The sequence below is a fragment of the Urocitellus parryii genome, chromosome 3 (genome assembly GCF_045843805.1).
Source record: "Urocitellus parryii isolate mUroPar1 chromosome 3, mUroPar1.hap1, whole genome shotgun sequence".
In the NCBI taxonomy this organism is placed as follows: domain Eukaryota; kingdom Metazoa; phylum Chordata; class Mammalia; order Rodentia; family Sciuridae; genus Urocitellus; species Urocitellus parryii.
This window is the reverse complement of record NC_135533.1, coordinates 162,224,522-162,251,829: the sequence shown is the minus strand read 5'-3', so window position 1 is coordinate 162,251,829 and position 27,308 is coordinate 162,224,522. Positions and strand designations below refer to the sequence as shown.

General features: G+C 46.9%; 1 protein-coding gene across 5 annotated transcripts in view; it reads right to left on the bottom strand.

Moving 5' to 3' along the window:
* The window catches only part of Magi1 (membrane associated guanylate kinase, WW and PDZ domain containing 1), a 614,610-nt gene that overhangs the window by 227,580 nt on the left and 359,722 nt on the right, over nucleotides 1-27,308 (bottom strand). For all 5 annotated transcript variants that reach the window (XM_077795606.1, XM_077795607.1, XM_077795604.1 and 2 more), the window contains exon 2: nucleotides 25,249-25,365. In XM_077795606.1, the coding sequence (XP_077651732.1) occupies nucleotides 25,249-25,365 (117 nt within the window). The remainder of the gene's footprint in view (nucleotides 1-25,248; nucleotides 25,366-27,308) is intronic.

Here is a 27,308-nt window from a genome sequence, read left to right as displayed (position 1 = left end):
TTCCCGGGAGCTTGCAAAGCCCTCCAAAGTGCAAAGGCATTTTGCTCGCTGCGCCCGCGCCGCGCGCGCTGGGAGAAGCAAGGCGACTCTCTCCCTCTCCCCCGCCACCATCCCCGGGGCCTGGGCCGCCCCGAACAATGCAGCTACATTTACCAACACCTGCAGGAGCCTATTAATATGCACGGGGCCCGTATTGATTTTCCCCCCCTCCCCTCCCTGGCCCTTCACACTGAGCAGGCTTTCATCTCCTCCTTTACCATCCATCAGGAACTCATTTCGCCGGCCCCCTCCCCCGCCCACCCCCAGCCTCCATTCAGCCGAGCCCCTCTCCTCTCCTCTCTCTCTCTCCCCAAGCCCAGGGCTGACGAGCACACTTTGGAATGCACTTCATTAAAATGTAGCTGCCCGATTCCAACCTGCAATGCGGAGGAGGCGATCCAAAGCGCACGCCACACTTCCTCCAGCATCCCCTTCAAAAGCCCCATTGTTCGCCAGGCATCTGCTCCAGAGCCCGGCCTCTCCCTACCCACTGACCCCTGTTTTTTTTTTTTTTTTTTCTCCCCCCATTCCCTGTCCCCCTCCCCCTCCCTCCTCTGCCCAGCCCCACGGGCCTGCCCCGGTGAATTAAAACGCAGCCGCAGCCATCTGGCCCTCCCAAGCTGGCCCGGTTTCTCCCCGCCCCTCCTCCCTGGTACACACACACACACACACACACACACACACACACACACACACGCCACCCACGGCATCTTCACCTCCATGGACGTTCCCACAACCCGAGCGCAAACCTCCGGCGGCCACCGCCTGCCCGGTCCCCAGGCTTCCTCCAACAGCGCGCAGCGAGCGGATCCCGAGGTGGGCAGGAGGGGCGGCCCGGCGAGGGTGGCCAGGGGGAGATCGCGGACCACTGGTACTTGCCTGCGAACCCCAGCCAATCGCCAAGATTAATCCTTCCCTTTGTGCGCCTGGAAGGGCCTCCCACCACCACCACCACCACCACCACGCTGGTCCTCGGCTCCGCAGCGGCTGGAAGGAGAGGCGGGGGGTGGGGTGGGGGAGTGGGATCCGAACCCCCTTTCCTAAGCAGCGAGCTGGAGGTGGGGGGGGGGCAGCCTCGGCCACCTGACCCCCAGAGCGGTTTTTCCAGGGCACGGGAGCTGGCAGCAGGAGCAGCTGATGGTGCGAGAGAAGGGAGAGAAGATGCCCAAGCTGGCGCCTTTTATATTACTGGCGACATTTCTAACACATGACAACAATTTCCATCTGTATTTAAGCCGGGAGTGTGAAAAAAGAGCATTACATCACAGAGCCCTGGTTCCTAGAGGCTGCCGGATATCTAGGCCAGGGGGGATTAGGGCTGCACCTGCGAAGGGGGCGGAGACACAGCGGAGCCCCCCCCCCCCACGCCCCCTCCCCCCTGCCCCCTCCCCCTGCAGGCATGTCAGGGCCCCATCAACAGCTGGGTCCTGGGGCAGTCCCTGGCCAAAGAAAGGCGGGAAGTCGGGTTGCCCCACGTGTGACCCCCTGGAGGCTTGGTGGATGGGTGGGGGTTTAGGGCCAGGGAAGGTGGGGCAGATCTCTCCAGGAGGGGTCCAGCCCTGACTCCTCTGAATCCACGTCCCTTCTGATAGGGCTGATTTCTGTCCTCCTCTTCTTCACCAACTTTGGACAGAATTTCACAGATGATAACTCTTGTATTTGAAAAATTGTTTTCCTTGGAGTTAGAGATGATGGAGAGAGACGCTTAGGATGTGAATGTTCAGAATCTACTTTCAAGGAAAGCGCAGGGGTAGAATCCGGTTCTGAATGAAGCAGTTCTTTCCTGCTGGTCTCGGTTTATTCAACCCACTCTTTGAAAGAATGTGGAAGAGCCTTGGGGGGGGGTGTTTTCTGGGGCCTGGTTTGGGCAAAGCATCCTCCCCCCTCCACCTCCATAAAGGAGAAACTTCACTGAGAGACTTCTGGGTTTGGGAAATCGTATTCCTCTGTTAGCAAATGGTCCATCATTGGCAACTGTCAAAGCTACTCCTGGTCCCAAGATGGAGATGGCCGGCAGACCATCAAAGGAAGGACTGTGCCCACTGCCTGCCTCCCCACAGCCCAGACAGCCTCCAAAAACTCATTACTACAGACGGGAGACCAAGGGGTTGGGAGATGTCCTGAGATGAAGGCAGGGAAAGAGGAGAAAAAAAGCCAGAGAGACTTCTCCTCCTGGTCCTGGGGGTCAGGGTGCTATAGAACCTACATTACCCCTAGAGAGAAGGGCAGATTTCAGGCAGGGGCAAAGTCGTCTTAAGGACGAGGGGAGACAAAGTCAGAGGATGTCAGGCCACTCAGGTAACTAACAGAGCTTTCCCTCTGAGGATGGAACCCAGTGCCTCATGGGTGCTAGGTAAGTGCTCTACCATTGAGCCCCCAGCCCCAACCCCAAGAATTGCATTTCTTATCTTCCCTCATTCCCCTCCCCCGAAAAAGGACTGTACGTCTAATTCACCTGTTCCTTCTGGTCACTCAGTCCTGGTCCAAAGACTCAACACTGCAATCAGATTCAATTGTTTCCAATCCTGTCATTCAGCTGTGTGACTGCAAGGAAGTTACTTGCCTTCTACCCCCTAAACAAAACTGCACCCAGACTACCTAGTTGTCATGAGGATGATGAGCTACAGAAGGCCTGGTATGGTTCACCCATACCTAAAAAGAACTTGCTAAATGTCACCTATTATGGTCATCACTATTATTATGACTTAATTACTATATAAGCATCTCAACAAAATGAAACCCATCATCCTCTAGTGGGGACCTGCAAAATGGGCAGTTCCTAGGGCTACAGTTGGCAAAATGTAGATACCAGGACACTGAACATCGTCACCTTTCAGAAAAAGTACACACAGTATCTTAGAAGAAAAACAGATTCATTCACTGGTTTTTTGGTTTGGGGATTTTTTTTTTTTTTTTGTACCAGTGATTGAACTTAGAGGTGCTTAGCCACTGAGCCACATCCCCAGCCCTATTTTGTATTTTATTTAGACACAGGGTCTCACTGAGTTACTTAGGCCTCTCTGCTGAGGCTAGCTTTGAACTCATAATCCTCCTACCTCAGCCTCCTAAGCCCTAGGATTATAGGCGTGCACGCCCGCACCTGGCTCTGTGCTGGATTCACATCTGCTTTTGGGTAGGTGAAGAGGTTTGGCAAGCTGTTACATGGTATTAGCTCTCATTTTCAATTTGAGAAAAACAATAAACTTAAGGGAATGGTTTCATTGTCAACCATGCACATGATACATGTGAACACTGGCACTCACCCCCCCTCCATCATCAACCCCAAAATAAGCAAGGCAGGTATTACATAAAATTTTCAAAAGCCTTTACCCACCACCTAATGCTGCAAAAATTGAGTTTGTATTTTATTAGTTTTCCACGAGAAAATGATCGTGCACTACAAATGAAATTGCTCTTTCATGGGCTAGGGATCTAGCTGAGTGGTAGAGCCCTTGCCTAGCATGCATGAGGCCCTGGGTATGAGTCCTAGCACCACAAAGAAGAAAAATTAAATTAAATTGCTCTTTTGCAAGGAAGCAGCATAGAGACTGTACCAATGGGAACAAAAATACAAAAGCTATTCTCTTTATTAAAGAAAGAAGGGAACTTTTGTTCAGTAAGTATTCAAGGATGTAGCTTTCCAGTCTTCAATAGCAGAGGAAAATAGCCCTCATTTGGTTTGGAAATATCCCTAACAATAACAAATAATTTTCAATCAGAGCTCCAAAGACCAGGTTTCTCTATGTATAAGAGAAGCACAAGGCAATGAGTCTATTTTATCGGAGAATACAAACTCGGTCTCAAAATCCAAGTATCTGGTAAGCTTGTGTGGTCTCCTGCATAAGCCAGGAGAGATGCTTAATTGCATTTCTTCTGAAATCTCCATCTCCCTTGCCACACGCAAAAAGGCAAGAACCAACAGATCCTGAGGTAGTCTTCCTTGATGCCCGACAACCAGACTCAAGGGCAAGCCATGCAGTATCCTCAGAGCTAAGTTCAGAGCAGATGTAGAGAGCAGGCTTTTTTTCTTTTTTCCCTGATACCAGGGATCCAACCCAGGGGCACATAATACTGAGCCACATCCTCAGCTCTTTTTTGTAGTTTATTTAGAAACAGGGTCTTGCTGAGTTGCTTAGGGCCTCTCTAAGTTGCTGAGACTGGCTTTGAAGTTGAGATCCTCCTGCCTCAGCCTCCCCAGCCACTGGAATGACAGGCATGCGCCACCACACCTGGCAAGTGTAGGCATTTCTATATCAGAAACTTATTAGACAATTGTGAGAAAAGGGCCACCGAGTTCCTTCTGAAGGCATCCCAAGAAGTGACAGAAGTTTTCAGTAATAAGACTACTACTAATAATAATACCACCTGGGACGCATTAGCACATATGGTTGGATCTGAGACCAAAGTAATTCAAAACTCACCCACGTGTGCCTCTTTCTCATTGGGCAAACAACTTGGCCTTCTAACAACAATACTCTGTTACCTGTAAAATGGGAGTAAAGAAGAGTCCCTGTCTCGTGGGATACTTTCGAAGATGAAGTGGATGAATATAGGGCAAAAATGGGTGTCTGAAATACAGAAAATGCTCCCACACCAATCACCAGGAACTCCTAGGTGTGGCTTCCCTCTGAATGCTCACTCTCTATGGGACTGTCCACCAAGATGTTCGAAGCCCGTACTGAACAAGTAGCTCTGTGGGATGTAATAAAGGTGTCTAAGGGCTGGGGAATGTGGCTCAGAGGCAGAGCTCTTGCCTAGCACTCGTGAGCCCCTGGGTTTGATCCTCAACACCACATAAAGATAAATAAATAATTAAAAGAAAGGTATTGTGTCCATCTACAGCCAGGAGAAATAAATTTTAAAAAGAGGTATAAAACATCGATGGGTTGGGGAAAAGGACCATAGTATTTGATAACTGAAATAGCCTTTTGCGTAAAAATTCTGTTCAACTGATAAACCACGCCGCATTCGCTGGGTAGAACGCAATAAAAATGGGCATTAACAGCAAAGAGGGAATCAAACATTAGCTATAATAATAAAATCTGTGGGATCTTCCCACATACCCACACAGAACGAAACTATCGTCTTGAACGCATTTATTAGAGAATGAGACAGAAAATAAACAAATTAGCTTTCTCCTCCTAAGGCAATGATATTAAAAGTGACATCAACTTTTTTTTTTTCTCCTCTAAGTAGAAAAATTCAACCAAGAGTGCTGGAACAACTGGATAGTGATCGGAGAGAGGATAAAACCAGACCCCCACCTCACACCGTGACCGAGAGGAACTCAAAAGTAGAACACAGTAGATCAGAGCCCCAGGTGTGAGACCCCGGTGGATAGAACTCTTAGACGAAAACAAGAGCAAAGCTTCATGGTGACAGGGGTCCGCCATGACATGAAACACACCATCAAAGACAGAAAACCTAGGCTGCAGGAGAACGGGAGGGTCATCTACGGGGATGACATCTCCAAGGAGATGGCAAGAGAACGGTGCTCGTCAGCTTCCTGTCACTGTCACCAAAATGCCCGAGAAGGACACCTCGGAGGAGGAGAGGTTCATTTGGGTTCATAGTGGGCCAGCTCCATGGCAGTGGACCTGGGGTGAGGCAGACAACATGGCGGGAGGATGTGGAACTGGAGAGCCGCCCAGCTCCTGGCAGACTGGGAGGAAGAGAAGCTGAGGAGGAGACAACCATCCAGGACACCTGCAGGGACCCACTTCCTCCCACTCGGTCCCACCTCCCGGTGGTCCATGGGTGACCCCATCCGTGAGGTGAGGGCCCCATGATGTAACCTTGGCTGCTCCGAACACCGCAGCACTGGGAGCCACGCCCTCCACACAGGAGCTCTGGGGGATACTGTAGACACAGATCATAACCAGATCCCACAGAAAGGGAGAGAGCACTTGTGAACGTCTCCCCGATAAGACACTAGAATCCAGAGTGAATGAGGAGCTCTTACGACTGAACAAGCCAACCACCAGAAAAGACAACCCATGTGAGAAACAGATATTGGATTTAAACAGACATTTATCCAATAAGTACATGAGAAAGTTCTCCACATAATTACCCAATTGGGAAATATCAATCAAAACCAGAGTGACCGGGCACAGTGGCACAGACCTATAATCCCGGTGGCTCGGGAGGCTGAGGTAGGAGGATAGGGAGTTGAAAGCCAGCCTCGGCAATGGTGAGGCCCTAAGCCACTCAGGGAGACCCTGTCTCTAAATAAAATACAAAATCGGGCTGGGGATGGGGCTCAGTGGTCGAGGGCCCTGGAGTTCAATCCTGGTATCTCGCCCCCAAAGATAAGAAAAACATCCACAGTGAGCCAGGAAGAGTGGCACACACCTGTAATCCCAGCTATTGGGGAGGCTGAGGGAGGGGGATCACAAGTTTGAGGGCAGTGTGGGCATCTTAGAAAGTTCCTGTCTCAAAATAAGGATTAAAAAGGGCTAGGGAGATAACTGACTGGTGAGCGCCCCTGAGTTCAGTCCCTGGTACTGAAAACAAAAGTGAGATGCATCTCATACACATTATGATGTCATAATTAAAACGGCAAGTTATTGACGAGAAGGTGAAGAAACCCCACTCTGACACAGGGAGATATAAAATGGTGTGCCCGTTTTGGAGAACAATCTGGCAATTCCTCAAAAAGTTAGTTTTGATATGACACAGCAGTTCTACTTCCATGGATGTACCCAAGAGCGATGGAAACAAATGTCTACATGAATATGTGCTCATGAATATTCATAGCAGCGTTATTCACCACAGCCAAGAAGGAGAGACAACTCAGATGTCCATCACCTGGGCAACAGACACGATGTGGCATAAGCTACATATGACACCAAGGGGAAAAAAGAGAAGAAAACACACAACACAGACGAACCTTAAAACTGTGCAGAGTACCAGAGGTCAGACATAAGACGTCACACGTTGCCACTCTCGGAGGCACATGCCTTGAATCCCAGTGGCTCTGGAGGCTGAGGCAGAAGGATTGCAAATTAGAGGCCAGCCTCAGCAACTCAGTGAGGCCCTAAGCAACTCAGTGAGACCCTGTCTCTAAATAAAATACAAAAAAGGGCTGGGGATGGGGCTCAGTGGTTAAGCACCCCTGGGTTCAATCCCTGGTACCCCCCCCCAAAAAAAGACAAGGAAAATTAAAAAATTATCAAGAAGAAAAAAAGCTTTTTTTCCTATGAGAACACTAGGTGAATAGGAAAAAGAAGTATAGGACCGCAGCTGGAGCAAGGAGAAATCAAATAGAAACAACTTTAGGGGAAAATAGTGAGTCATTCCAAATATAGAAGAAATTTATCTTCATGTTTAAGAGAATGCCATGTACGATTTTATACCAATTTGAAAATGTAGACAGGATGAATTATTTTCTAGTATAATAATGAAATTGTCTTAGGAGGCAGTAGGAAACCTGAGAACAATGACTACGACTACAATGGAGTGAAGTTAAAGATTTATCTATTTCCCCTCTTCCTGTTCCCAGATACTGCAAACACACACACACACACACACAAACACACACACTCAGAGAGAGAGAGAGAGAGAGAGAGAGAGAGAGAGAGAGAGCCAGGAGACCTATCCATCTCTTATCTAGCTATTTAATTTGGCAGTACTGGGGATGGATGGATCCAGGGTTTCAGGCATGCTAGGCAAGCACTCTACCACTGAGCCCCATCCCCAGCCCTGTTTAGTTTTCATTTAGAGACAGGGTCTCACTGAGTTGCTGAGGGCCTCGCTAAGTTGCTGAGGCTGACCTTGAACTTGCGATCCTCCTGCCTCAGCCTCCTGAGCAGCTGGGATGACAGGTGTGCGCCAGAGTACCAAGCTAATGCCGGGATATTTTATGGACAGATCTCACCAAACCTTCAAAGAAGAGCATGTAGCACCCTTTATGTCAACCTAAACCTGTACACTCTTTCAACCATAGATCATGTGTTTTTTATGGGTTCTACCTGTTGTAGTTTGGATCATAAATGCTGACCAAAGGTTTAAGTATTAAACACTGACTGCCAGTTTCCGGTGCTACTGGGACCATTGAGGAAGTGTGGCCTCATGGAAGGAAGTCAGTTTGCCAGGGGCAGGCCCTAGAAGGGAATCTGGGGACTCTCTTCTCACTTTCTGCTTTCCAGCCACCAGGCATTGAACAGGATTCTCCTTCACGTGCTTCTGCCATGACGTTCTGCCTTTCCAGGAGCCCAGAAATAATGGAGCCAAGCAACAAGCACTGAAATCTCTGGAGCAGTAGGGCAAAACAAACCTTTCCCCCCTTTAAGTTGATTTTCTCTGGTATTTGGTCACAGTAATGGAATGGCGACTAACATAATAAATATTTGTGAATTATTAGAAAAAGCCCTCAAAGGAGTATTTTTTTTTTGTGTGTGTGTGTGTGTGTGTGTGATGCTAAAGGTGCAGAGCGGCAATTCTCTACCACTAAGCTATACCCCTATCCTTAAAGAAATGCCTGTCTGTCTGCCTTCCTTCCTTCCGTCCTTCCTTCCTCAGGATTGAACCCAGGGCCTCATGTATGCTAGGAAAAGGACTTAGAGGAATTCAATGATGATCTGTGGTTATCAGACAAAACTAAATACCACAGAGTTGAACGGTCAAATGAAACATTGAAATTCATCGTGCTGCGTCTCTTTGAGATTATAATTAAATAAGTGTATATGTTGCTTATGTTATAAAAATCATCTGACAATGATTTGAAATGAAAATATTTAGGTACTGACTGGAAACAGATTCAATTTTCTGTCTGGGGCATGGAACGGTGGGAGGTAGAGGAGAGGGAGGCTCTTCTGGTACCTGAAGACAATTCTCATTGCAGGCAAAATTCCTAGGAAACTCCCTCCTGCATGCTGGTTTTGTGAACCTAACCCTCAACTCAAAGCAGAAGTAACAAGAGGCCATCCATTTCCCTGCAAATTCCATGATTTTGTCATTTTTTAATGCAGAGTAATACTCCATGGTGTATAAATGCCACATTTTTTAATCCATTCGTCTATTGAAGGGCATCGATGTAGCAGTGTCCCTGTAGCATGCTCTTTTTAGGTCTTTAGGGAATAGTCCCAGAAGGGCAATAGCAGGGTCAAATGGTGGTTCCATTCCCAGCTTTCCCAGGGATCTCCATACTGCTTTCCAAATTGGCCTCACCATTTTGCAGTCCCACCAGCACTGTACAAGTGTACCCTTTTCCCCACATCCTTGCCATCACTTGTTGTTGTTTGACTTCCTAATGGCTGCCAATCTTACTGGAGTGAGATGGTATCTTAGGGTGGTTTTGATTTGCATTTCTCTGACTGCTAGAGATGGTGAGCATTTTTTCATGTACTTGTTGATTGCTTGTATGTCCTCCTCTGAGAAGTGTCTGTTCAGGTCCTTGGCCCATTTGTTGATTGGGTTATTTGTTATCTTATTGTTTAATTTTTTGAGTTCTTTGTATACTCTGGATATTAGGGCTCTATCTGAAGTGTGAGGAGTAAAGATTTGTTCCCAGGATGTAGGCTCCCTATTTACCTCTCTTATTGTTTCATTAGAGCAGGTTATGCTAAGCGAAGCTAGCCAAGCCCTAAAAAACAAATGCCAAATGTCTTCTTTGATATAGGGAGAGTAACTAAGAACAGAGTAGGGAAGAAGAGCACGAGAAGAAGACCAACATTAAACAAGGAGGAGAGGTGGGAGGGAAAGGGAGAGAGAAGGGAAATTGCATGGAAATGGAAGGAGACCCTCAGGGTTATACAAAATTACATACAAGAGGAAGTGAGGGGAAAGGGAAAAATAATACAAGGGGGAGAAATGAATTACAGTAGAGGGGGTAGAGAGAGAAGAGGGGAGGGGAGGGGAGGGGAGGGGGGATAGTAGAGGATAGGAAAGGCAGCAGAACACAACAGACACTAGTATGGCAATATGTAAAAAAGTGGATGTGTAACTGATGTGATGCTGCAATCTGTATACGAGGTAAAAATGGGAGTTCATAACCCACTTGAATCAAAGTGTGAAGTATGATATGTCAAGAACTATGTAATGTTTTGAACAACCAGCAATAAAAATTTTTTAAAAATCTTGAAATGCTTCAAAGCTACAAAAAAAAAAAAAAAAAGTAACAAGAGGGAATCGTCTTGCCAGGAACCCGGGAGGCTGACGGCAGGAGGATTGCAAGTTAGAGGCCAACCTCTGCAATTTAGAGAAGCTCTGTCTCAAAATTAAAAAACCCAAAGGGCTGGGGATGTGGCTCAGTAGTAGAGCACCCCTGGGTTCCATCCCTGGTACCAAAAGAAAAAAGGAATCATAGGAGTGGTAGTGGGGGGTCCAAGACCAAGGTGTCAGCAGGTTTGGGGGCTGGTGAAAGCTTCTCTCTCCTGGGACAGTTCCTTGTTATTGCATCCTCTACGGGGGGGGGGGGGAGTGAACACTGAGTCATCTCACAATAGAAGGGAAAGCCAACACAGTCTCTCCAGCCCTTTCTTGAAGATCCTAATCCCATCTAGCCAGCAGGGCTCCACCCACCGGGCTTCATCACCTCCTAATAGGCCCCACCTCTGGTTTTGGTGGGGGATGTACCCCGGATTGAAGTCAGGCACTCTCAACCCCTGAGCCCCATCCCCAGCCCTGTTTGATATTTTATTTAGAGACAGGGTCTCACTGAGTTGCTTAGGGCCTCACTGAGTTGTTGAGGCTGGCTTTGAACTCGAGATCCTCCTGCCTCAGCCTCCTGAGTCACTGCGCCCAGCTATGTGATGCTTTTTAAATTCACCAAGAGCCCAGTTCTAATATGGACATAAAACAGAAGTGGTAGCAGAGGCGCTGTGGTTGACGTTCCTTCCTGGGATATGATCTTGTAAAACAGCCCATTTGTAGTAAGGTCTGGCCTTCAAATCTACAAGTCAACTTGGACAATCTCCCTGTGGCCATGAAATTTTGAAGTTTCTGGAAACTCTGTCTTGGATGGAGCCATATCCCTCTGTCCTTAACAGGCCAGGCGTGTGGTGCACACCTGTGATCCCAGCAGCTCGAGAAGCTGAGGAAGGAGGATCCCAAGTTTGAGGCCAGCCTCAGCAAACTTAGTGAGGCCCTAAGCAACTCAGCAAGATCCTGGTCTCAAAATAAAATATAAAAAGGGCTGGGGATGCAGCTCAGTGGGTTAAGTGCCTTTGCTTCACCACCCCCCTTCAAAACCAAAACACCACTCCAGTATCACCTTTCCTACCTCCTATGTTTGTCTTAAAGGCTCCAGAACACAAGGGTTCACCACGTGCACATCAGAACTTTTCACCCATGGGAATGTTTCTACCAGCTATGTGACATCCTGAAGAAATCTGCCACCACGAATAAACAGAGGGAACAGGAAACTTGGACTTGATACTTGGTGGCCAAGAGTGTGGCCACCATCCTTCACGGGCCCTGACCACTGCAGGAGGCTCATCTTCTCATAGACAGACACTCAAGAAGCAGAGGCTAAGAGGTGAAAGTAAAAGCAAAAGGAACCACTCGGTGAGGTGGCTCATGCCTGCAGTCACAGCGGCTGTGACATGAGTAATGGATACGAGTAACGTTAGCAAATCACAAATTGCTCATCTCTGGCCATTGGTGGGTTAGTTACAGACACATCTTGGTTGCAACTGCTCTAATGAACAGCAGGCATTTGGGTGGCAGAATTAAAGGTAACAGAATACACAATTACTAATCGGGCATTATGTAAAATTGTGGATGTGTAACCGACGTGATTCTGCAATCTGCATTTGGGGTAAAATTGGGAGTTCATAACCCACTTCAATCTAATGCATGAAATATGATATGTCAAGAGCTTTGTAATGTTGTGAACAACCAATAAAAATAAATAAATAAATAAATAAATAAAAATTTAAAAAATAAATAAATAAACAATGCTTCTAAAAAAAAAAAAGAATTAAAGAACTGGACCCTAAAATAAAATAAAGCCTGTCTGCACCTCCAACTAAGAGATGAGCTCTGGGAGGGACATTTAAAATGCTCCTTCTCCTTCCTTTGCCTCATTCAACTCTGCCCAGCAATGAATCATCGCTACTCCTCGGGCTCCGGGATTCATTGTTGAAAACTGACCACCTAGGATGTGCCAGGTCCTGATTTCATATGTCTCTCGATCCCCACTACAAGGGTTAAGTGATAATTGATAGTTAACTTAGTTGACACTATTGTTCCAATAGCAAAAGTTAGGAAATCTCAGGGAAATAATTTATCCAGGATCCCAAAGTTCAAGAACAGAGGGGCCGTGAGTCAAACCCATACCCACCCACATGCATCACATGGGTTTCCCCTGTACCTCTCGGTGCCCAGAAAACTGAAAGAGTAAGTCAGCTTCTCCGGGCAGCTCCCTTGAAACCCGGGTTCCTAATCGATGTGCCTCAGGCAAGTTCCAATAACTACTCAACCCTTGCCATCTGTTTTTCATTCTTACCATTTCTATGTATTTTGTAAGTACACCCGTCAATAAAGTGACATAAGTCATTATAATATAATTAGCAATGCCCTGGTCACCCCCCCCCCCCCCCGCCTACATGAGATCAGGGTGCAAATGGGCATCTGAGAACAGGGCTCACAGATAGTCCATACCTAAAGGGTTCTTCCTAGAGCAGAGGATCCTTTTCTCCTTTGTGTTATTCCTCCCGCCTGCTGCAATCACACCACTCCCTGGACCTGCTGTGGTCCCAAACAGCTTTTCAGCAGGCCTGGCAGTGGTAAAGGCTAGCAGGTCCCTGCTCACAGCAGTGACAGGTGCAGCTTCTTCAGCGTTGCTCTTACGTCCAAGGTGGCCATTACCCAACACAGTAACTCCCACGTACAAACTGCTTGAGGGAGGCCAAGCACTGTATCTGGCCTCATGACAACCTTTGTTTTTTGGTACCAGGGATTGAACCCAGGGGTGCTTAACCACTGAGCAACACTACCAGCCCTTGTTATTTTTATTTAGAGACAGGGTCTCCCCGAGTTGCTTAGGGCCTCACTAAGTTGCTGAGGCTGGCTTTGAACTTGTGATCCTCCTGCCTCAGCCTCCCAAGTGGCTGGGATGACAGGCGTGCACCACCACACCCTGCTTCATAACAACCTTTAAGGGAGGTATTTTATAAATGAGGAAACTGATACTCTGAGAAGCTGAAAGACCAAGGAGGGAGAAGTGGGAGACAAAGCCCAGCTCCTCTTCCCACATGTCCCCCACCCATACCCAGGGCAGGTCGCTGTCTAACTAGGTGCTCGGTCTCCATTTCCTCCTCTTCACCTCTTTTTAAGAAACTCACTCTGGTTCTCGTGTGTCTCCATTGTGAAGACAAAGTTGTTGGGAGAACTCGTGTGACCTCTAGTGTGTCTTGTAACCAGCCGGGCCCTTTAGCCTACCATGTATCATGCCCGTGGCCACGGTCTTTCGTTTTATATCAGTGTAAAAAGAAGAGCACATGGAGAGACAGAGGAAGGAAAAATGCTAGAATGTCTTCATGAGCTGTTCATTGGATACAAGGATAGATTTTTTTTTTTATTTAGATATTCTTCGCCCGTGCCTTCTTTGTGCCTGGTACAAAGTGCCGTGTGCTTAGTGATTAACATACAGCTCCTCACGTCTTCCACACCCCAGCCTATACAGCAGGTCTGACGAGTCCCATTGTATAATGGCACTTAAGGAGGCTAACCAACCTGCCCCAGTAAAGTTCCTCAGCACAGAGACAAATCCAACAGAAAAAAGACAAGTCTTTTTTTTTTTTTTTTTTTTTTTTTTGGTACTGGGGATTGAATTCAGGGGCACTTAACCACTGAGCCCCATCCCCAGCCCTATTTATATTTTATTTAGAGACAGGGTCTCACTGAGCTGCTTAGGGCCTCACTAAGTTGCTGAGGCTGGCCTTGAACTCATTATCCTCCTGGATGGATGGATGGATGGATGGATGGATGGATGGATGGATGGATGGACGGACAGACAAATGAATGAATGGACAGACGGATGGATGGATGGATGGGTGGACAAATGGTTAGATGGATGAATAGAAGGATTGATGGATAGATGGATTAATGGATAGATGAATAAATGTATGGACAGACATACAGATGGACAGATGGATAGATGGACAGATAAGAGAGATATTTCATAGGAAAAGACATGAGGAGGCTCCTGGAATGCTACAGGATTCCATGTATCGATGTGGAAAACAGTTATATATATATATGGATAGATGGATGGATGGATGGACGGACGGACGGACGGACAGACATGCACATATGCAAGGATGGATGTGTGGGTGTACGTGTCTCCACCAAGTAATCAAGCTACTCACTTAAGATAGGTCCTAACTGACCACATGTATTTTTACCCCTCAGTGTGTTTTAGAGAAAGGTCTTTCTTGGAACCCAGATGTGGCTGGCTCCCGTCACTGTGGCTCAGCCCCACGCTGTGCCCTCAGAACTGGAGGAAGGTTGGCAGCGGAAGGAGGGAGGAAGGAAAGAGAGCAAGGAAATGGAGGGAAGGAAGGAGAGAGGGAGGAAGGGAAGAGGAATGGACAGAAGGATGACGTGGGGGCCCCAGAGCCCCAGAGCATTTCACATGAGCTCAGAACGGACAGAAGATGCTCCCTGGACAGGGGGTGTTCCAAGTCCCTGGTGTTCCTGGGGGACGGCATGGCTCAGTGACACCATCACTTCCTGGTTCATCAGGGTGAACTGAGCTGGTACAAAACGCCCCCAGAAGACCCACCACTGCAGTGTCTGCACACGTGTCCAATCTTGGCTGGACGCAGAGCCTCGAAGGCCCACCTTTCACGGGTGGCTTTGGCAGGACCGACTACCATGGCGCAGCAAGCAAAAAAGTCCATCAAACCTGGATTAGCCACAAACTTCTATCTACTGGAGGAAAAACAAAACAAAAAATCTAGAACATCTCGGGGCTTCGTTCAGTGGTAGAGCATCTGTTTAGCACGAGTGGGACCCTGGGTTGTAACCCAGCAATGCGCCAGGTGTGGTGGTGCCACTTGCCATTCCAGTAACTCTCGAGGCTAAGGCAGGAGGATCGCAAGTTTGAGGCCGGCCTGGGCAACTTAGTGAGGACATGGCTCATGATAACAAGAAAGAAAAATGAGTTTAAAAAAAAAAAAAAAGACTGGGAATGTAGCTTAGTGGTAAAGCAAACTGTCATTCTCTAGTACCTCCCTGCTACAAATAAAAATTCTTGACTTAAAGGATTCTTCAGAAACTAAAATGGTGAACTCTTCTCTTAACATAATAGGAGGTAAGGATACTATGAAAACTTTCATGTAGCTTCATAAATTGCAGTGCAAATGGCTTTATAATTGCAACAAATCTTGATGAAAAATGTCAGCTAAAATTATAAAGCAATTAAATAAATTAACACGGCTGCCAAATAGATATATTAGTATCCCACACCCAGCCAAGGAGAGATCCATATGTCATTAAGAGAAGACTCTTTTTAAAATTCAATAGGTTAATTTAAAAAATGGTCTTTAAGGTGACTGGAGGCAGAGAAATAAACCAAGATCGTGGACCCAGGATCCCATGAGAACTGGGTTTGAATCTGAGTTCCATCACTACGAAGCTGTGTGTCCTGGGCAAAGCCACTTATCTATAATCCCTGGACACCACAATTGCCACATTCATAATACCCAATGCAGAAAAAAAAAATCACACTATTGCAGTCAATCACTTAGCACAGTACCTGGTGAACATAGTAAGCATTCAATTAATGATACATGATATTGCCAAGTGTCGAAACGTGGTCTAACATGTTTTCATAAGAAGACTATAAATTGCATCAATTCTAATTACACATCAACTCCTATTCCTTTCCCATGTTCTACACCCCTGAGAACCTTAGAGGTTAACCAAAAAAAAAAAAAAAAAAAAAAAAATCCTAGCAACTCAGGAGGCTGAGGCAGGAGGATTGCAGGTTTGAGGCTAGCCTCAGCAATTTGGCAAGGCCCTCAGCAAATTAGCAAGAACAAAACATGATTTTTTTTTTAAAGGAGATGAGGATGTAGTTCAGTGTAAAGCATCCCTAGGTTTAAACCCCAGAGGCATTCCCATGTTCCCTCTCAAAAAAAAAAAAAACCAGCCAAACCATGTTTATTTGAATCTGTTAATAACAGACACATATACATCAATCCCAATGTTATGAGCTTTTAAGTTTGCAAATTTGTTCCCTTTTTCCTCTGCCACGAGGACTCTAAGCGCTCAGCCACTCTTCGGTGGCAATTAGGGTTAACAAGATCTAATAAGAAATACAAAGGAAAAGAACATTGGGGATTTAGCTGATGCCAGAAATACGCAGAGAATGCACAGTTTCAAGCTTGCCTATTATGGGCTACATCATTCGATTATCAATCTCACTGTCATCTCGCCTAGCATGGAGTGTTGGGTCATCACATCACAAATGCTGGGAGATCGTTTCTTGAAAACTTGGCTTATTCATAAAAAAGGGGCACGAGAATCTTCATATAAATAAGGCTGCTACGGTTGAAACGTGTCCCCAAAAGTGTACGTGCCGGAGACCTGATCCCCAAGGCCACCGTGTCGATGGACGGTCAGCTCATAAGGGCTCTGCCCTCATGGGTTCATTAATGTGTTTATGGAGAGAGTGGGGACTTGTTATGAATGGGCTTCGGTCTCCTCTTGCTCTCTCTCACCCTCCACCATGGAAGAAGGCAGAAAGAAGGCTCTTGCCAGATGCTGGCATCTTGAGATGGGACCTCCTGTCCCCCAGAACCATGAGAAATAAATCCTTCTTCTTTATAAAATCCCCAGTCCGTGGAAATTCTGCGATAGCCACAGAAAACCCCAAGTCCAAAATCTAAAGAGATCTTGAAGGGTGCTGGGCTCAGAAAGTCACGCTAGAAAGGGAAGAAGAGGGGGGTGGGAAGAGGCAGGGGTCATCTGCCCACCCGGGGGACCTTGAAATAGAAGATGCACTCTGAGGCCTCTGGAGCCGGGCTGGCTCTCGGGTGCTTGTGTGCTTCTCAGGAACATTAGCGAAGCAGTGAGGACCCAATGAAACTCCAGAAAACACAAAAGTTGGCCACACCAAAGACACCACCGAGGGTGGAGGCCCCTGAGGCCTTCCACACCAGAATGTTCCAGACTCCACACCTCTATTCAAGCTCCAGACACTCACAGAAGTGATGGTCAGGCCCAGGGTGCTGAAGGGGCTCCGGGAGATGGATGGAGGCGAGACCGACACCTGTCTGCCCAGGTCCTCTGCCATCACAGGCGCCATATTGGTCAGGAAGCCAGCAGATGGGACCAATGTCGGTCGGATCCTACGGTTGAAGACAGAGACCTGGGGATCTGACAGATGGGAATCAAACTCAGCTTTCCAAATCAGGGTATGACTGGGGCCTCTTTCAACTTCGCTTTATTGGAAAGTGGGTATTATAACTTATACCTCAAGAGACTGTGAAGAGGATGATGGGCAGTGTTTAGCAGCGTTCCTGAGGTACTTGGGGGTAGTCCAGAAACACTACTGGTTATTCTTTTTTATCATTAATATTCAAACTACAAAACATCATGTCAGGTGTTCTTCAGACTCTCTGGTCCTCCTTTACCTCATAGAGGATGCCAGTTGCACTGTTAGTAGAATGAAGGTGTTGCTCTTGTGCACTGCTTAGACACCACTGGTACAGTGATAAGTGACAGGTGGACTGTCTAATGTAGAATTTATACTTTGGGGGTAGACTTAAAGAAAAAAAAATCAATCTAGAGAGTCTCAAAGGAGAAAGACTGAAAAAATACACAAGATGAGAAAAAGAAATTAAAAAAGGTAAATAAGATGGAGTATCAGAAGTCACTGACCTGGACTGGAATAATACCACCTTGTAACCAAGGGGCAGGATAGACCACAGGTAAAGATGTCAGTCAGTTTTTTTTTTTTTTTTTTTTTTTTTGGTACTGAGGATTGAACCCAGGGTCCCTTAATCACTGAGCCCCATCCCCAGACCTTTTTATATTTTATTCAGAGACAGGGTCTCGCTGAGTTGTTTAGGGCCTCACTAAGTGGCTGAGGCTGGCTTTGAACCTGCAATCCTCCTGCCTCAGCCTCCTGAGCTGCTGGAATGACAGGTGTGCGTCACCGTGCTGGGCTGAAAGCTCCCTCTGATTTTAGACAGTGCTGACTCCGGCCACATTGAGGAAGTCAACCCGGATCAGTCCTCCGAGGGCCTGCAGAACTCTAGTTCATGAATTAGGACCAGAGGCATCCCACCAGCACCCAGCACAGCTGAGCACAGGGAAACACGTTCCATCACACAGCAGGCCCCCAACATTTGGTTCTTCAGCCCCGCTTCCTGGTGATCAAAGGTCTAGTTTAGGTTATCGGCGGGGATTGTTATCAAGACGGTGGCAGAATGAGTCGAGGTCTGGCAAGCCATGTTGGCATAACTGTGCATAAGAGAAAACCAGAGGTTCAGAGAGTCTCAGAGGTGATCACGGCCCCATTCTCAATAATGAACGAGGCCGAACGTTAGCGGAGGCTACGCTGCCTGCCCGAATCCAGAGCCTCCTTTTATAAATAAAGACCACGATCACCTGTTTGCCACGTTAAATCTGAATCGCCTTGCAGATCAAACACATTTAATGCTTTTGTGAACTTACTTTTCAAGTCCACGATCGATACCTCTTAGATAGGTGACAAGGGTCCCAGTATCTGGGGACTCTGGATCAACAAAGTGTCACCCTGCAGAGCGAGACCGGCCTCCCCTTTCCTCCTCTGGGTGACCTCAGAGCACAGCCCAGAGGAGCGCCAGGCAGGATCCGGGTGATGCTCTGGGTTCTGAGACTCAGCACCAGCACCGGCCATGAGCTGTACCTCATCCTGACAGCGGCAGTGCCCTAAATGACAAGCCCTGTCAGGTCAAGCATTCATCTGCATGGGAAAAAGCCCTTCCAAAGCAACAATCGCAGGCGCTGTCAACGAGGACAAGAAGTCCTAAAACAGGGAGGCGATCACGCCAGGAGGTGCAGGGGTTCCTAGACTGTAATTAGGCGCTCTGAATGGGCACTCCACCTCCAAGTTCACAGGAGCCTGGACATCTTTGTTCTGGGGTTGGATAACCGGCAAGTCATCAGTGAAGTTCTTTTTTAAAAATGTTTATTTTTATTTTTTTCGGGGTACCGGGATCAAACTTGGGGATACTCAACCACTGAGCCCCATCCCCAGCCCTATTTTTAAATTTTATTTAGAGACAGGGTCTCCCTGAGTTGCTGAGAGCCTCGTTTCTGTGAGGCTGGCTTTGAACTCAGGATCCTCCTGTCTCAGCCTCCGGAGCCAGGCCATCATGAAATTCTTATCTGCCCTCCATGACCCTTTCTGGGGCTCAAGTCTCTGAGATGCCCTTTATTCCAAGAGTCTGTGCAAAAGTGGCTCCGAAGTTTTCCCCAGACAGTAAGTACCAGCAAATACACAAAACAAGGCACATCGTTTTTTCCCAACTATGGGGCAGGCACCAAGCTAGGTGCATGGGCCACAGAGGCAGATACAATGCTGGACTCACTGAAGTTAGATTCTGAGAGCACTGGCAGCAGGCAGCGGACATGTATTAAGGTGGATCTGGGAGTGGCAGGAGGGTGGCTGGTCCAACCATGGGGACTGGGCAGAGAAAGCAAAATCTGGGCTAACGCTTAAAAGAAGTCTGGGTATTGCTCAGCTAGGAAGTTTGGGAAATTGCAGGAAGTAAAGCAAGCCACTTATTAATATTTCTATCTACCTATTTATTTATTTATTTGGTACCAGGGATTGAACTCAGGGGCACTTGACCACTGAGCCACATCCCCAGCCCTGTTTTGCATTTTCTTTAGAGACAGGGTCTCACTGAGTTGCTTAGGGCCTCGCTAAGTTGCTGAAGCCATCCTCCTGCCTCAGCCTCCCGAGCCACTGGGATGACAGGCGCGTGCTGCCTGTTATAAGAAGGCGCGCTGTGAGCTGCACATCCTGAGTCCCGAGTAGGCAGGTTGGAGAATGCAAATGGAGTGGCAGTAATCAGAAGATTCTGAGGAAGCAGAGAAGTCACAGGCGCACATGCATCTCAGATCCCTTGGTTTAGAGGTGGCTTTCCTTCCATATACAAAAACCTAACGGAAAATGAGATTCATCTAAATGTCCTAAGAAAATTATATAAAGATTTTTAAAAATCTGCATAACTGTTCTTAAAATTCTATTGTGTGTGTGCTGGTAAACTGCTTGAAAATCAGAGGACAACGTTATTTTTGAGGTCTGATGAATGACACTACTCCACCCCTAAGACATAAACACCCATCCTTTTACACAACCGAGACCCTAAGATCAGCAGATGTGTCTTTCCTTTTTATTTTCACTCTCAGTGTATTTCTATATGACTCCAATCTATTTCTATATGACTCTAATAGTTAACTACACCCAACTTGGGAGACCCAATCAAACCCTAACTCTGCTACTAGCTCTGTGTGTGACCTCAGGCCAGGTGTTAGCCACTCTGATCCTGTTTCCTTTCATGAGAGCTACTCCATAGGGATTCAGGGTGTAACCGGAGACACAACAGTTGAGCTGGGACCACTATTTCCATTTTACTGAACAATACATGAGCCTTGGAGAGGTTCCATGACTCGTACCAGGTCACAGAGCTGGCAGAACAGCCCTTAGACTTCACGCTGAACTTTGAACTCATTCTGCAACTGTTTCTTTTTTTTTTTTTTTTTTAAAGAGAGGAGAGAGAGAGCGAGAGAGAGAATTTTTTAATATTTATTTTTTAGTTCTCGGCGGACACAACATCTTTGTTGGTATGTGGTGCTGAGGATCGAACCCGGGCGGCACGCATGCCAGGCGAGCGCGCTACCGCTTGAGCCACATCCCCAGCCCCTGCAACTGTTTCTTGATTCCCTTAAAAAAAAAAAAAATTGGCGGTGATTTTTGGTGGTCATTAGAATTAAATTTCTACCAAGATGACCTTTTTCATAATGTAGAAATAATAAAAGTTCTCAAATGAAGGGAAGAATAAAAGGGAATTGAAGAATAATAATAAACCACAAAAACAGTGCTGGGTGCAATTTGCACTGGGTGGATTTTATGGTCTGTGAATCACATCTCATCAAAACTGTTAGAAATCAAAAAAATACAAACAGCAGAGGGTGCGAAGTGAGTGATGTGGCATTTGGGAGCGGTGGGGACTGTGGGAAGTCAAGTTGGGTTGCTGAATCAGGGTAAAACTGAATTCTGTGTGGGGAAGCCCGTCAGGATGCACATGATGAAAACAAAACAATTTATGAATAAAGGAGCTTCATTTCTTCATGTCTAGGGGCTCATAAGCCCTCTAAAATGTAGAGAAATATATATATATATATATATATATATATATATATATATATATATATATATATACTGGGGATTGAACCCAGGAATGCTTAACCACTGAGCCCCTTCCCCAGCCCTATTTTATATTTTATTTAGAGACAGAGTCTCACTGAGTTGCTTAGGGCCTTGCTAAGTTGCTGAGGTTGACTTTGAACTCTCAATCCTCCTGCCTCAGCCTCCCGAGCCACTGGGATGACAGGCAGGCACCACTGTGCCCGGCTTAGAGGAAAAGAAATCTCACCACCACTAACAAGCACCTGCTCATGAGGTCTCCTTCTTCTCCAACACCAAAATCACTGGGTGTCAGAGGCAGAAAGCTCTGGAAGGTATGGGTGTCAGGAACCGGGCCTCCGGCAGCACAGGTACCACATAACCAGGAGGCTCCATCCCCCAAATTCAGGGCTTCCTCCTCCATGAGGCAACAGGTTGGGATGGAGCTCTGCTCTCCTAGGCACAAGCACCAAAAAACTCAAAACAAACACGTGTAGCCAGAGTACTCCCCGCCTGGAACAGAACCCCCAGTCCCCCCTCACCCACTCCTGCTAAAAGGCACACCAGCCCCCGAAGCAGACCTCCGCTGAATCTCCTCCCCACTCTATGGAGGAAACATAAAATGAATCGGTCCTTGTTTTCTCTTGTGGTGGGAATACCATTTCCGCTTTCCAAATGCCAGATTTCCTGGTTTCCTACACACACCACATCCACACGGCCGGCTTTTACCTAAGCCAAGACCAACATGATGTTTTTGCACTGTTTGTTCCAAAGACTGAGGTCATTTGGGCCCCCAATTCCTACATAGTGGTAAGCTAAAAAACAAATAAAAAGAAAAAAATCAAGCCATTTAGCTCCAAGTCAGGTCCAATAAATCAGTGGGAAAAAAATAAAAACTCAATGGGAAAGCATGCCAACATGTAACCATGGTAACCCCACAGATGCATCAAGAAATGGTGTGCTCATCTGCTTCATCCCCATTTCTTAAATTGGAATCTAAGTAGGGGAGAAATTAGACAGAGAACAATCATGAGTCTGCGATTACTGAACGCTGCAAATGGCATTCAACCTGACGCAGCCCTGGGACAGCGAGGCGACCGGCCCCAGATCACTGAAGCATCGAAAAAGACCCACACCAGCGACTTCCTGGTCATGGAATTTTCCTGGGACTATTGCCTCACCTGTAAAATGGGTGCCAAAGGTCACCACCTTCACAGGGTTATTATAAAAGTAAAACTTGGCCGTGGGCCAGAGGCAGACCAATGCTGGACTCCAGACACCTCAAATCCTGGTCACCCAGAAACTTTTTTCTTTCTTTAGATATTTATTTATTTATTTATTTATTGGACTGAGGAGTGAACCCAGGGGCACTTAACCACTGAGCCACATCCCCAGCCCTATTTATTTATTTATTTTTAATTTGAGACAGGGTCTCGCTGAATTGCTGAGTCTGGCCTTGAACTTGCAATCCTCTTGTCTCAGCCTCCGCAGTCCCTGGGATTGCAGGTGCATACCACCACCACCACCACACCTGGCCTTTTTCTTGCTTATTTACTTTAGCGCCTTGGTTGCTTAATCCATGAAAAAGGAATGACCATTACTACCCCATGTAATTATGATCAGGAATCATCATTAATCCAAATAAATGGATTTGTCTTGACTATAATATTGGGATTGCTTTTCATATCCAAGGCTGGAAGACTAAAAGAACGGAGGGCCCTGGGTTAGTATCAACATGTTATCACATGTTTCTGTCGGACACAGCTCTGCCACTCTGTGCAAAGAGGCCACCTCAGGGCCTTGTGCCAAGTTACCTGCAGGATCCCTCTCTCCTGAGAGCCTCAGTGTTGGTAAAGTGGAGGGCAGGTGGCTGCTCTGGAAACCCATGTCTGAGGTCCCAGTCTTAAGTTACTAAGTCTTTGCAAATGCACAGAAAGCCTTAAATTAGTTCCATTTGTTATTTTACAATCAGCGAACATTAGCACTCTTGCATATTACTTGCAAAAAAAAATGTTTTAAGAAAACCATTTATATGGCTCAGGAGGCTGAGGTAGGAGGATGGTGAGTTCAAAGCCAGCCTCAGCAATTTAGCAGGTCCTAAGCAACTCAGGGAGACCCTGTCTCTAAATAAAATATAAAAAAGGGTGGGGATGGGGCTCAGTAATTGAGCACTCCTGGGTTCAATCCCCAGTACCAAAAAAAAAAAGGATAACTTAAACACTAATTTATTCCATTTTCAAGGGGGAGTTAAAATGATATCTCTAAGAAAAGATACTTGAACCTTTTAAAGACCTAAACAATACAAGAAAGAAAAATTTTAAGCAATAAACTAGGATCAGTCTCTCCTCAAATTTGACTGAAATTAAATAACTGTATGAGTCCTGGGCAGACGTGCAGTTATTTAATTTCAGTCCAAACCTGGGCTGCACAGGACTGATGTTATATCCCCTGTATAAGGGCGTGGCAGAGCATCCTCAGGACAATTGGCTGTCAGTCATCTACCAGGCAGGCAGACAGTGGCCTGCCTGCCTTCCCTTCATACAAGAGTCCGGCCTTCAGAGCTCTTCTGTCCTGCACCTTCATCTTGCCTTCTCAGATTTGGTCTTATCTAATGGTTTCTGGACTTTGAGCTTTTTAATTTGTGGAAACCATTTCTTCAAAAAAAAAAAAAAAATACTCATTCACAAAGTTGTAAATTTGTCTGGATGGAGAAGCAGCCCAGGGAGGATGGGTGAGCCATCGAGGTCCCCTCTTCACCAAGAGACCATCAGGCACCCACTGATGACCCACTCCAGGCCAGTCGGCCTACAGGCCTCAGGCTTAATGACAACAAGGGCTGTCAGTAAGGAGGCCACGCCAGCTCCTCACAAAACGCTTTACAGGTCTCTCCCATTACTTCTTGTTCTGGTGTGGGTGGGAGGTGCCCCCAAAAGCTCACGTGTGAGACGGTGCAGGAAGGTCCAGAGGAGACATGACTGGGTTGTGAGAGCCTTAACCCAACCAGTGAATGGACCCCTGATGGGATTAACTGGGTGGTGGCTGGAGGAGGTGGGTGTGGCTGGAGGAGGGGGCATTGGGGGCGTGGCTTTGGGGTCTCTATTTGTCTCTGGAGAGTGGAGTCTCTCTCTGCTTCCTGGTCACCATGTGAGCTGCTTCCCTCCACCACACTCTTCCTCCATGATGTCCTACCTCCCCTCGAGCCCCGAGGAATGGAGCCTGCTGTCTATGGACTGAGAACCCTGAAACCCTGAGCCCCCAGATAAACCTTTCCTCCTCTTCTGGTTGGTCCTTTAGTCACAATAGCAAAAATGCTTGAGTAAAACACTCCTATCAGACCCATGAAATTAGTATTATGAACAAGTCTTCTCCACCAAGTTGACAAGGGAACTTAGAAAAAGATAGATAATGCCCAGCATGGTGGCACAGGCCTGTGATCCCAGCAGCTCCGGAGGCTAAGGCAGGAGGATCACGAGTTCAAAGCCAGCCTCAGCAACTTAGCAAGGCCCTAAGCAACTCAGTGAGACCCTGTCTCCAAATTAAATATCAAAAGGACTGGAGATGGGGCTCAGTGGTTAAGCGTTCTTGGGTTCAATCACCGGCACCAAAAAACAAACAAATAAACAACCACCACCAAAAATCCCCCAAAGGGTCTAACTTGCCCAGGACAGCAGCAACCTAGTATGTATCAGAGTCAAGGCCAAGTCCAGGCACACCATCACCCTGTGCCGGCTGTCCCACTGTCCAATGCTGATTTGCTTGAACTCTGGGTGTCATTCAGGGGCCGAGCTTGCCACGCATCCCCCTGACTTTTCACCCACTCACCCTCCCGCGGTGAGATGCCAAGCCTGGCGACTTACAAGGCACAGCGTGGCGGTAGAGGTTATCTCTTATGGTCTGCTGCAGCTCGTGATCCGGGGACCCTTTCTGGAACCGTTGATTCAGAAAATGCCGCAGGTCCTTGTGGAGCCTCCCTCCTGCAGGACGTGGATAAAACAGAGGCCGTCAACAAGAAGTCTTCCTGGAGAAGGAGCCCCCAGGACTGCGGGGCAGAGCCACCCACAGGGACGCCAGGGCCCGTCCCTCTCAGTCATCCCTGTGCATAGGTTTCCCTGTGCAGGGGAGGGACAGGCGGGAATGTCAGAAAGGAAGAACAGCTGGGGACAGGCTACCCTGGGGGCCCATCCAACAGACTGACTCCGTGAAGGCAAAAATATCTAAGAGCCGAATCTGGGGCATTCCACTTCAAATCTGTGCCCTATCTACACGGGGTGGGAGAGTGAGTGGCCAAAAGTCTCCAAGAAGACGATCTGGCAATAACTACCAAGTGGCATCATGTTCTTCCGCCCCGGATCCAGCTGGTAGGAAATGACCCTAAGGAAAGGTTGGGAAAGTGGGCTCACATCTCTACTATGATTTACTACGGTGTTTCTGAAACAGTAAATAAAGGCAGAAATCTGGAGAGAACCAAGCACACCTCAGCTGTATAATAACCACTTAAGTTAGATCTTATGTGCTGGTAGTAGGAGGAAATATGTAGAATACCACAAACTGTCTGATGCCCTTTTTTCAAAAGGAAGTTTTAAAAGAATAAACACAGCCCGGTGCAGTGGCCCACGCCTGTCATCCCAGCAGCTCCGGAGGCTGAGGCAGGAGGATTGAGAGTTCTAAGCCAGCCTCAGCAAAAGTGAGGTGCTGAGCAACTCAGTGAGACCCTGTCTGTAAATGAAGAGTCCCTGAGTTCAACCCCCCGTACAAAAAGAAAGAAGAAAAGATACCTGAACTACTAACACATACAATGATACTGATAAATCCCCAGCATATAATGTTAAGCAAAAGAAGTCAAACATGAAAGAGAACATATAAATTTTCAGAATATGTTAAACTAATTTGTTGCAACAACAACAACAAAAAATGCTTCCATGTGTTCCTGGAGTGGAGACAGAGTATCTGCAGAGGAGCATGAGGGGATAAATTCTATGAAGCACTGGAGATTATCATGGGAGATATTTGATAAGGGGTACACTGAATAGCTTTGTGGTATTTTACAACATCCTGTGACTCGATAATAATTTCAGAATAAGTTTTTTGGGGTGTTGGTACTGAGAATTGAACCCAAGTGTGCTTTACCACTGAGGTACATCCCCAATAACTTTTTTATTTTGTGACAAGATCTCACTAAGTTGCTGAGGGTCTTGTTCAATTGCTGAGGGTGGCCTCAAATTTGCAATCCTCCTGTCTCAGCCTCCCAAGTTGCTGGGATGACTGGTCTGCGTGACCATGCCCACTTCAAAGAATGCACATATGGGCTGGGGATATATAGCTCCGTTGGCAGAAGGTTTGCCTCATATGCACAAGGCCCTGGGTTCAATCCCCAGTAACCATACATACACACACACACACACACAAAACAAAAAAACATACACATAATGTCAGGCAGGAGGACTACTGCGTGCTAGGCCCTGTTCTAGATGCCTCTTTCTCAATGACCATTAAAGAGGTGAAAGTCCCCAGTTAACACAGGCCTCACTGAATCCTGGCTACACTGTTTGTGAGTTGGTGAGCCCAAGCACAGGACTTGACCTCTGAATCTCACTTTTCTCATAGCAAGCTGCATCACAAGACTTGTGAGGCTTAGTGGGATGGACATTTGTACAGGTCGTGGCAGAAAGAAAGCACTTAATGAAAAAGGAAAAATATAATTATTATAATATCAAGTGAACAACTGTTAAGGTGATTAGGAAAAGAACAAAAATCAACTCATATGAACTGTACTGTTTTGGGAAAAAAAAAATGCTTAAAACATAAAATCTATCCTGGTACTGGGCATGGTGGCACACGCCTGTCATCCCAGGGGCTGAGGAGGCTGAGGCAGGAGGATCGCGAGTCCAAAGCCTGCCTCAGCAACTCAGCAAGGCCC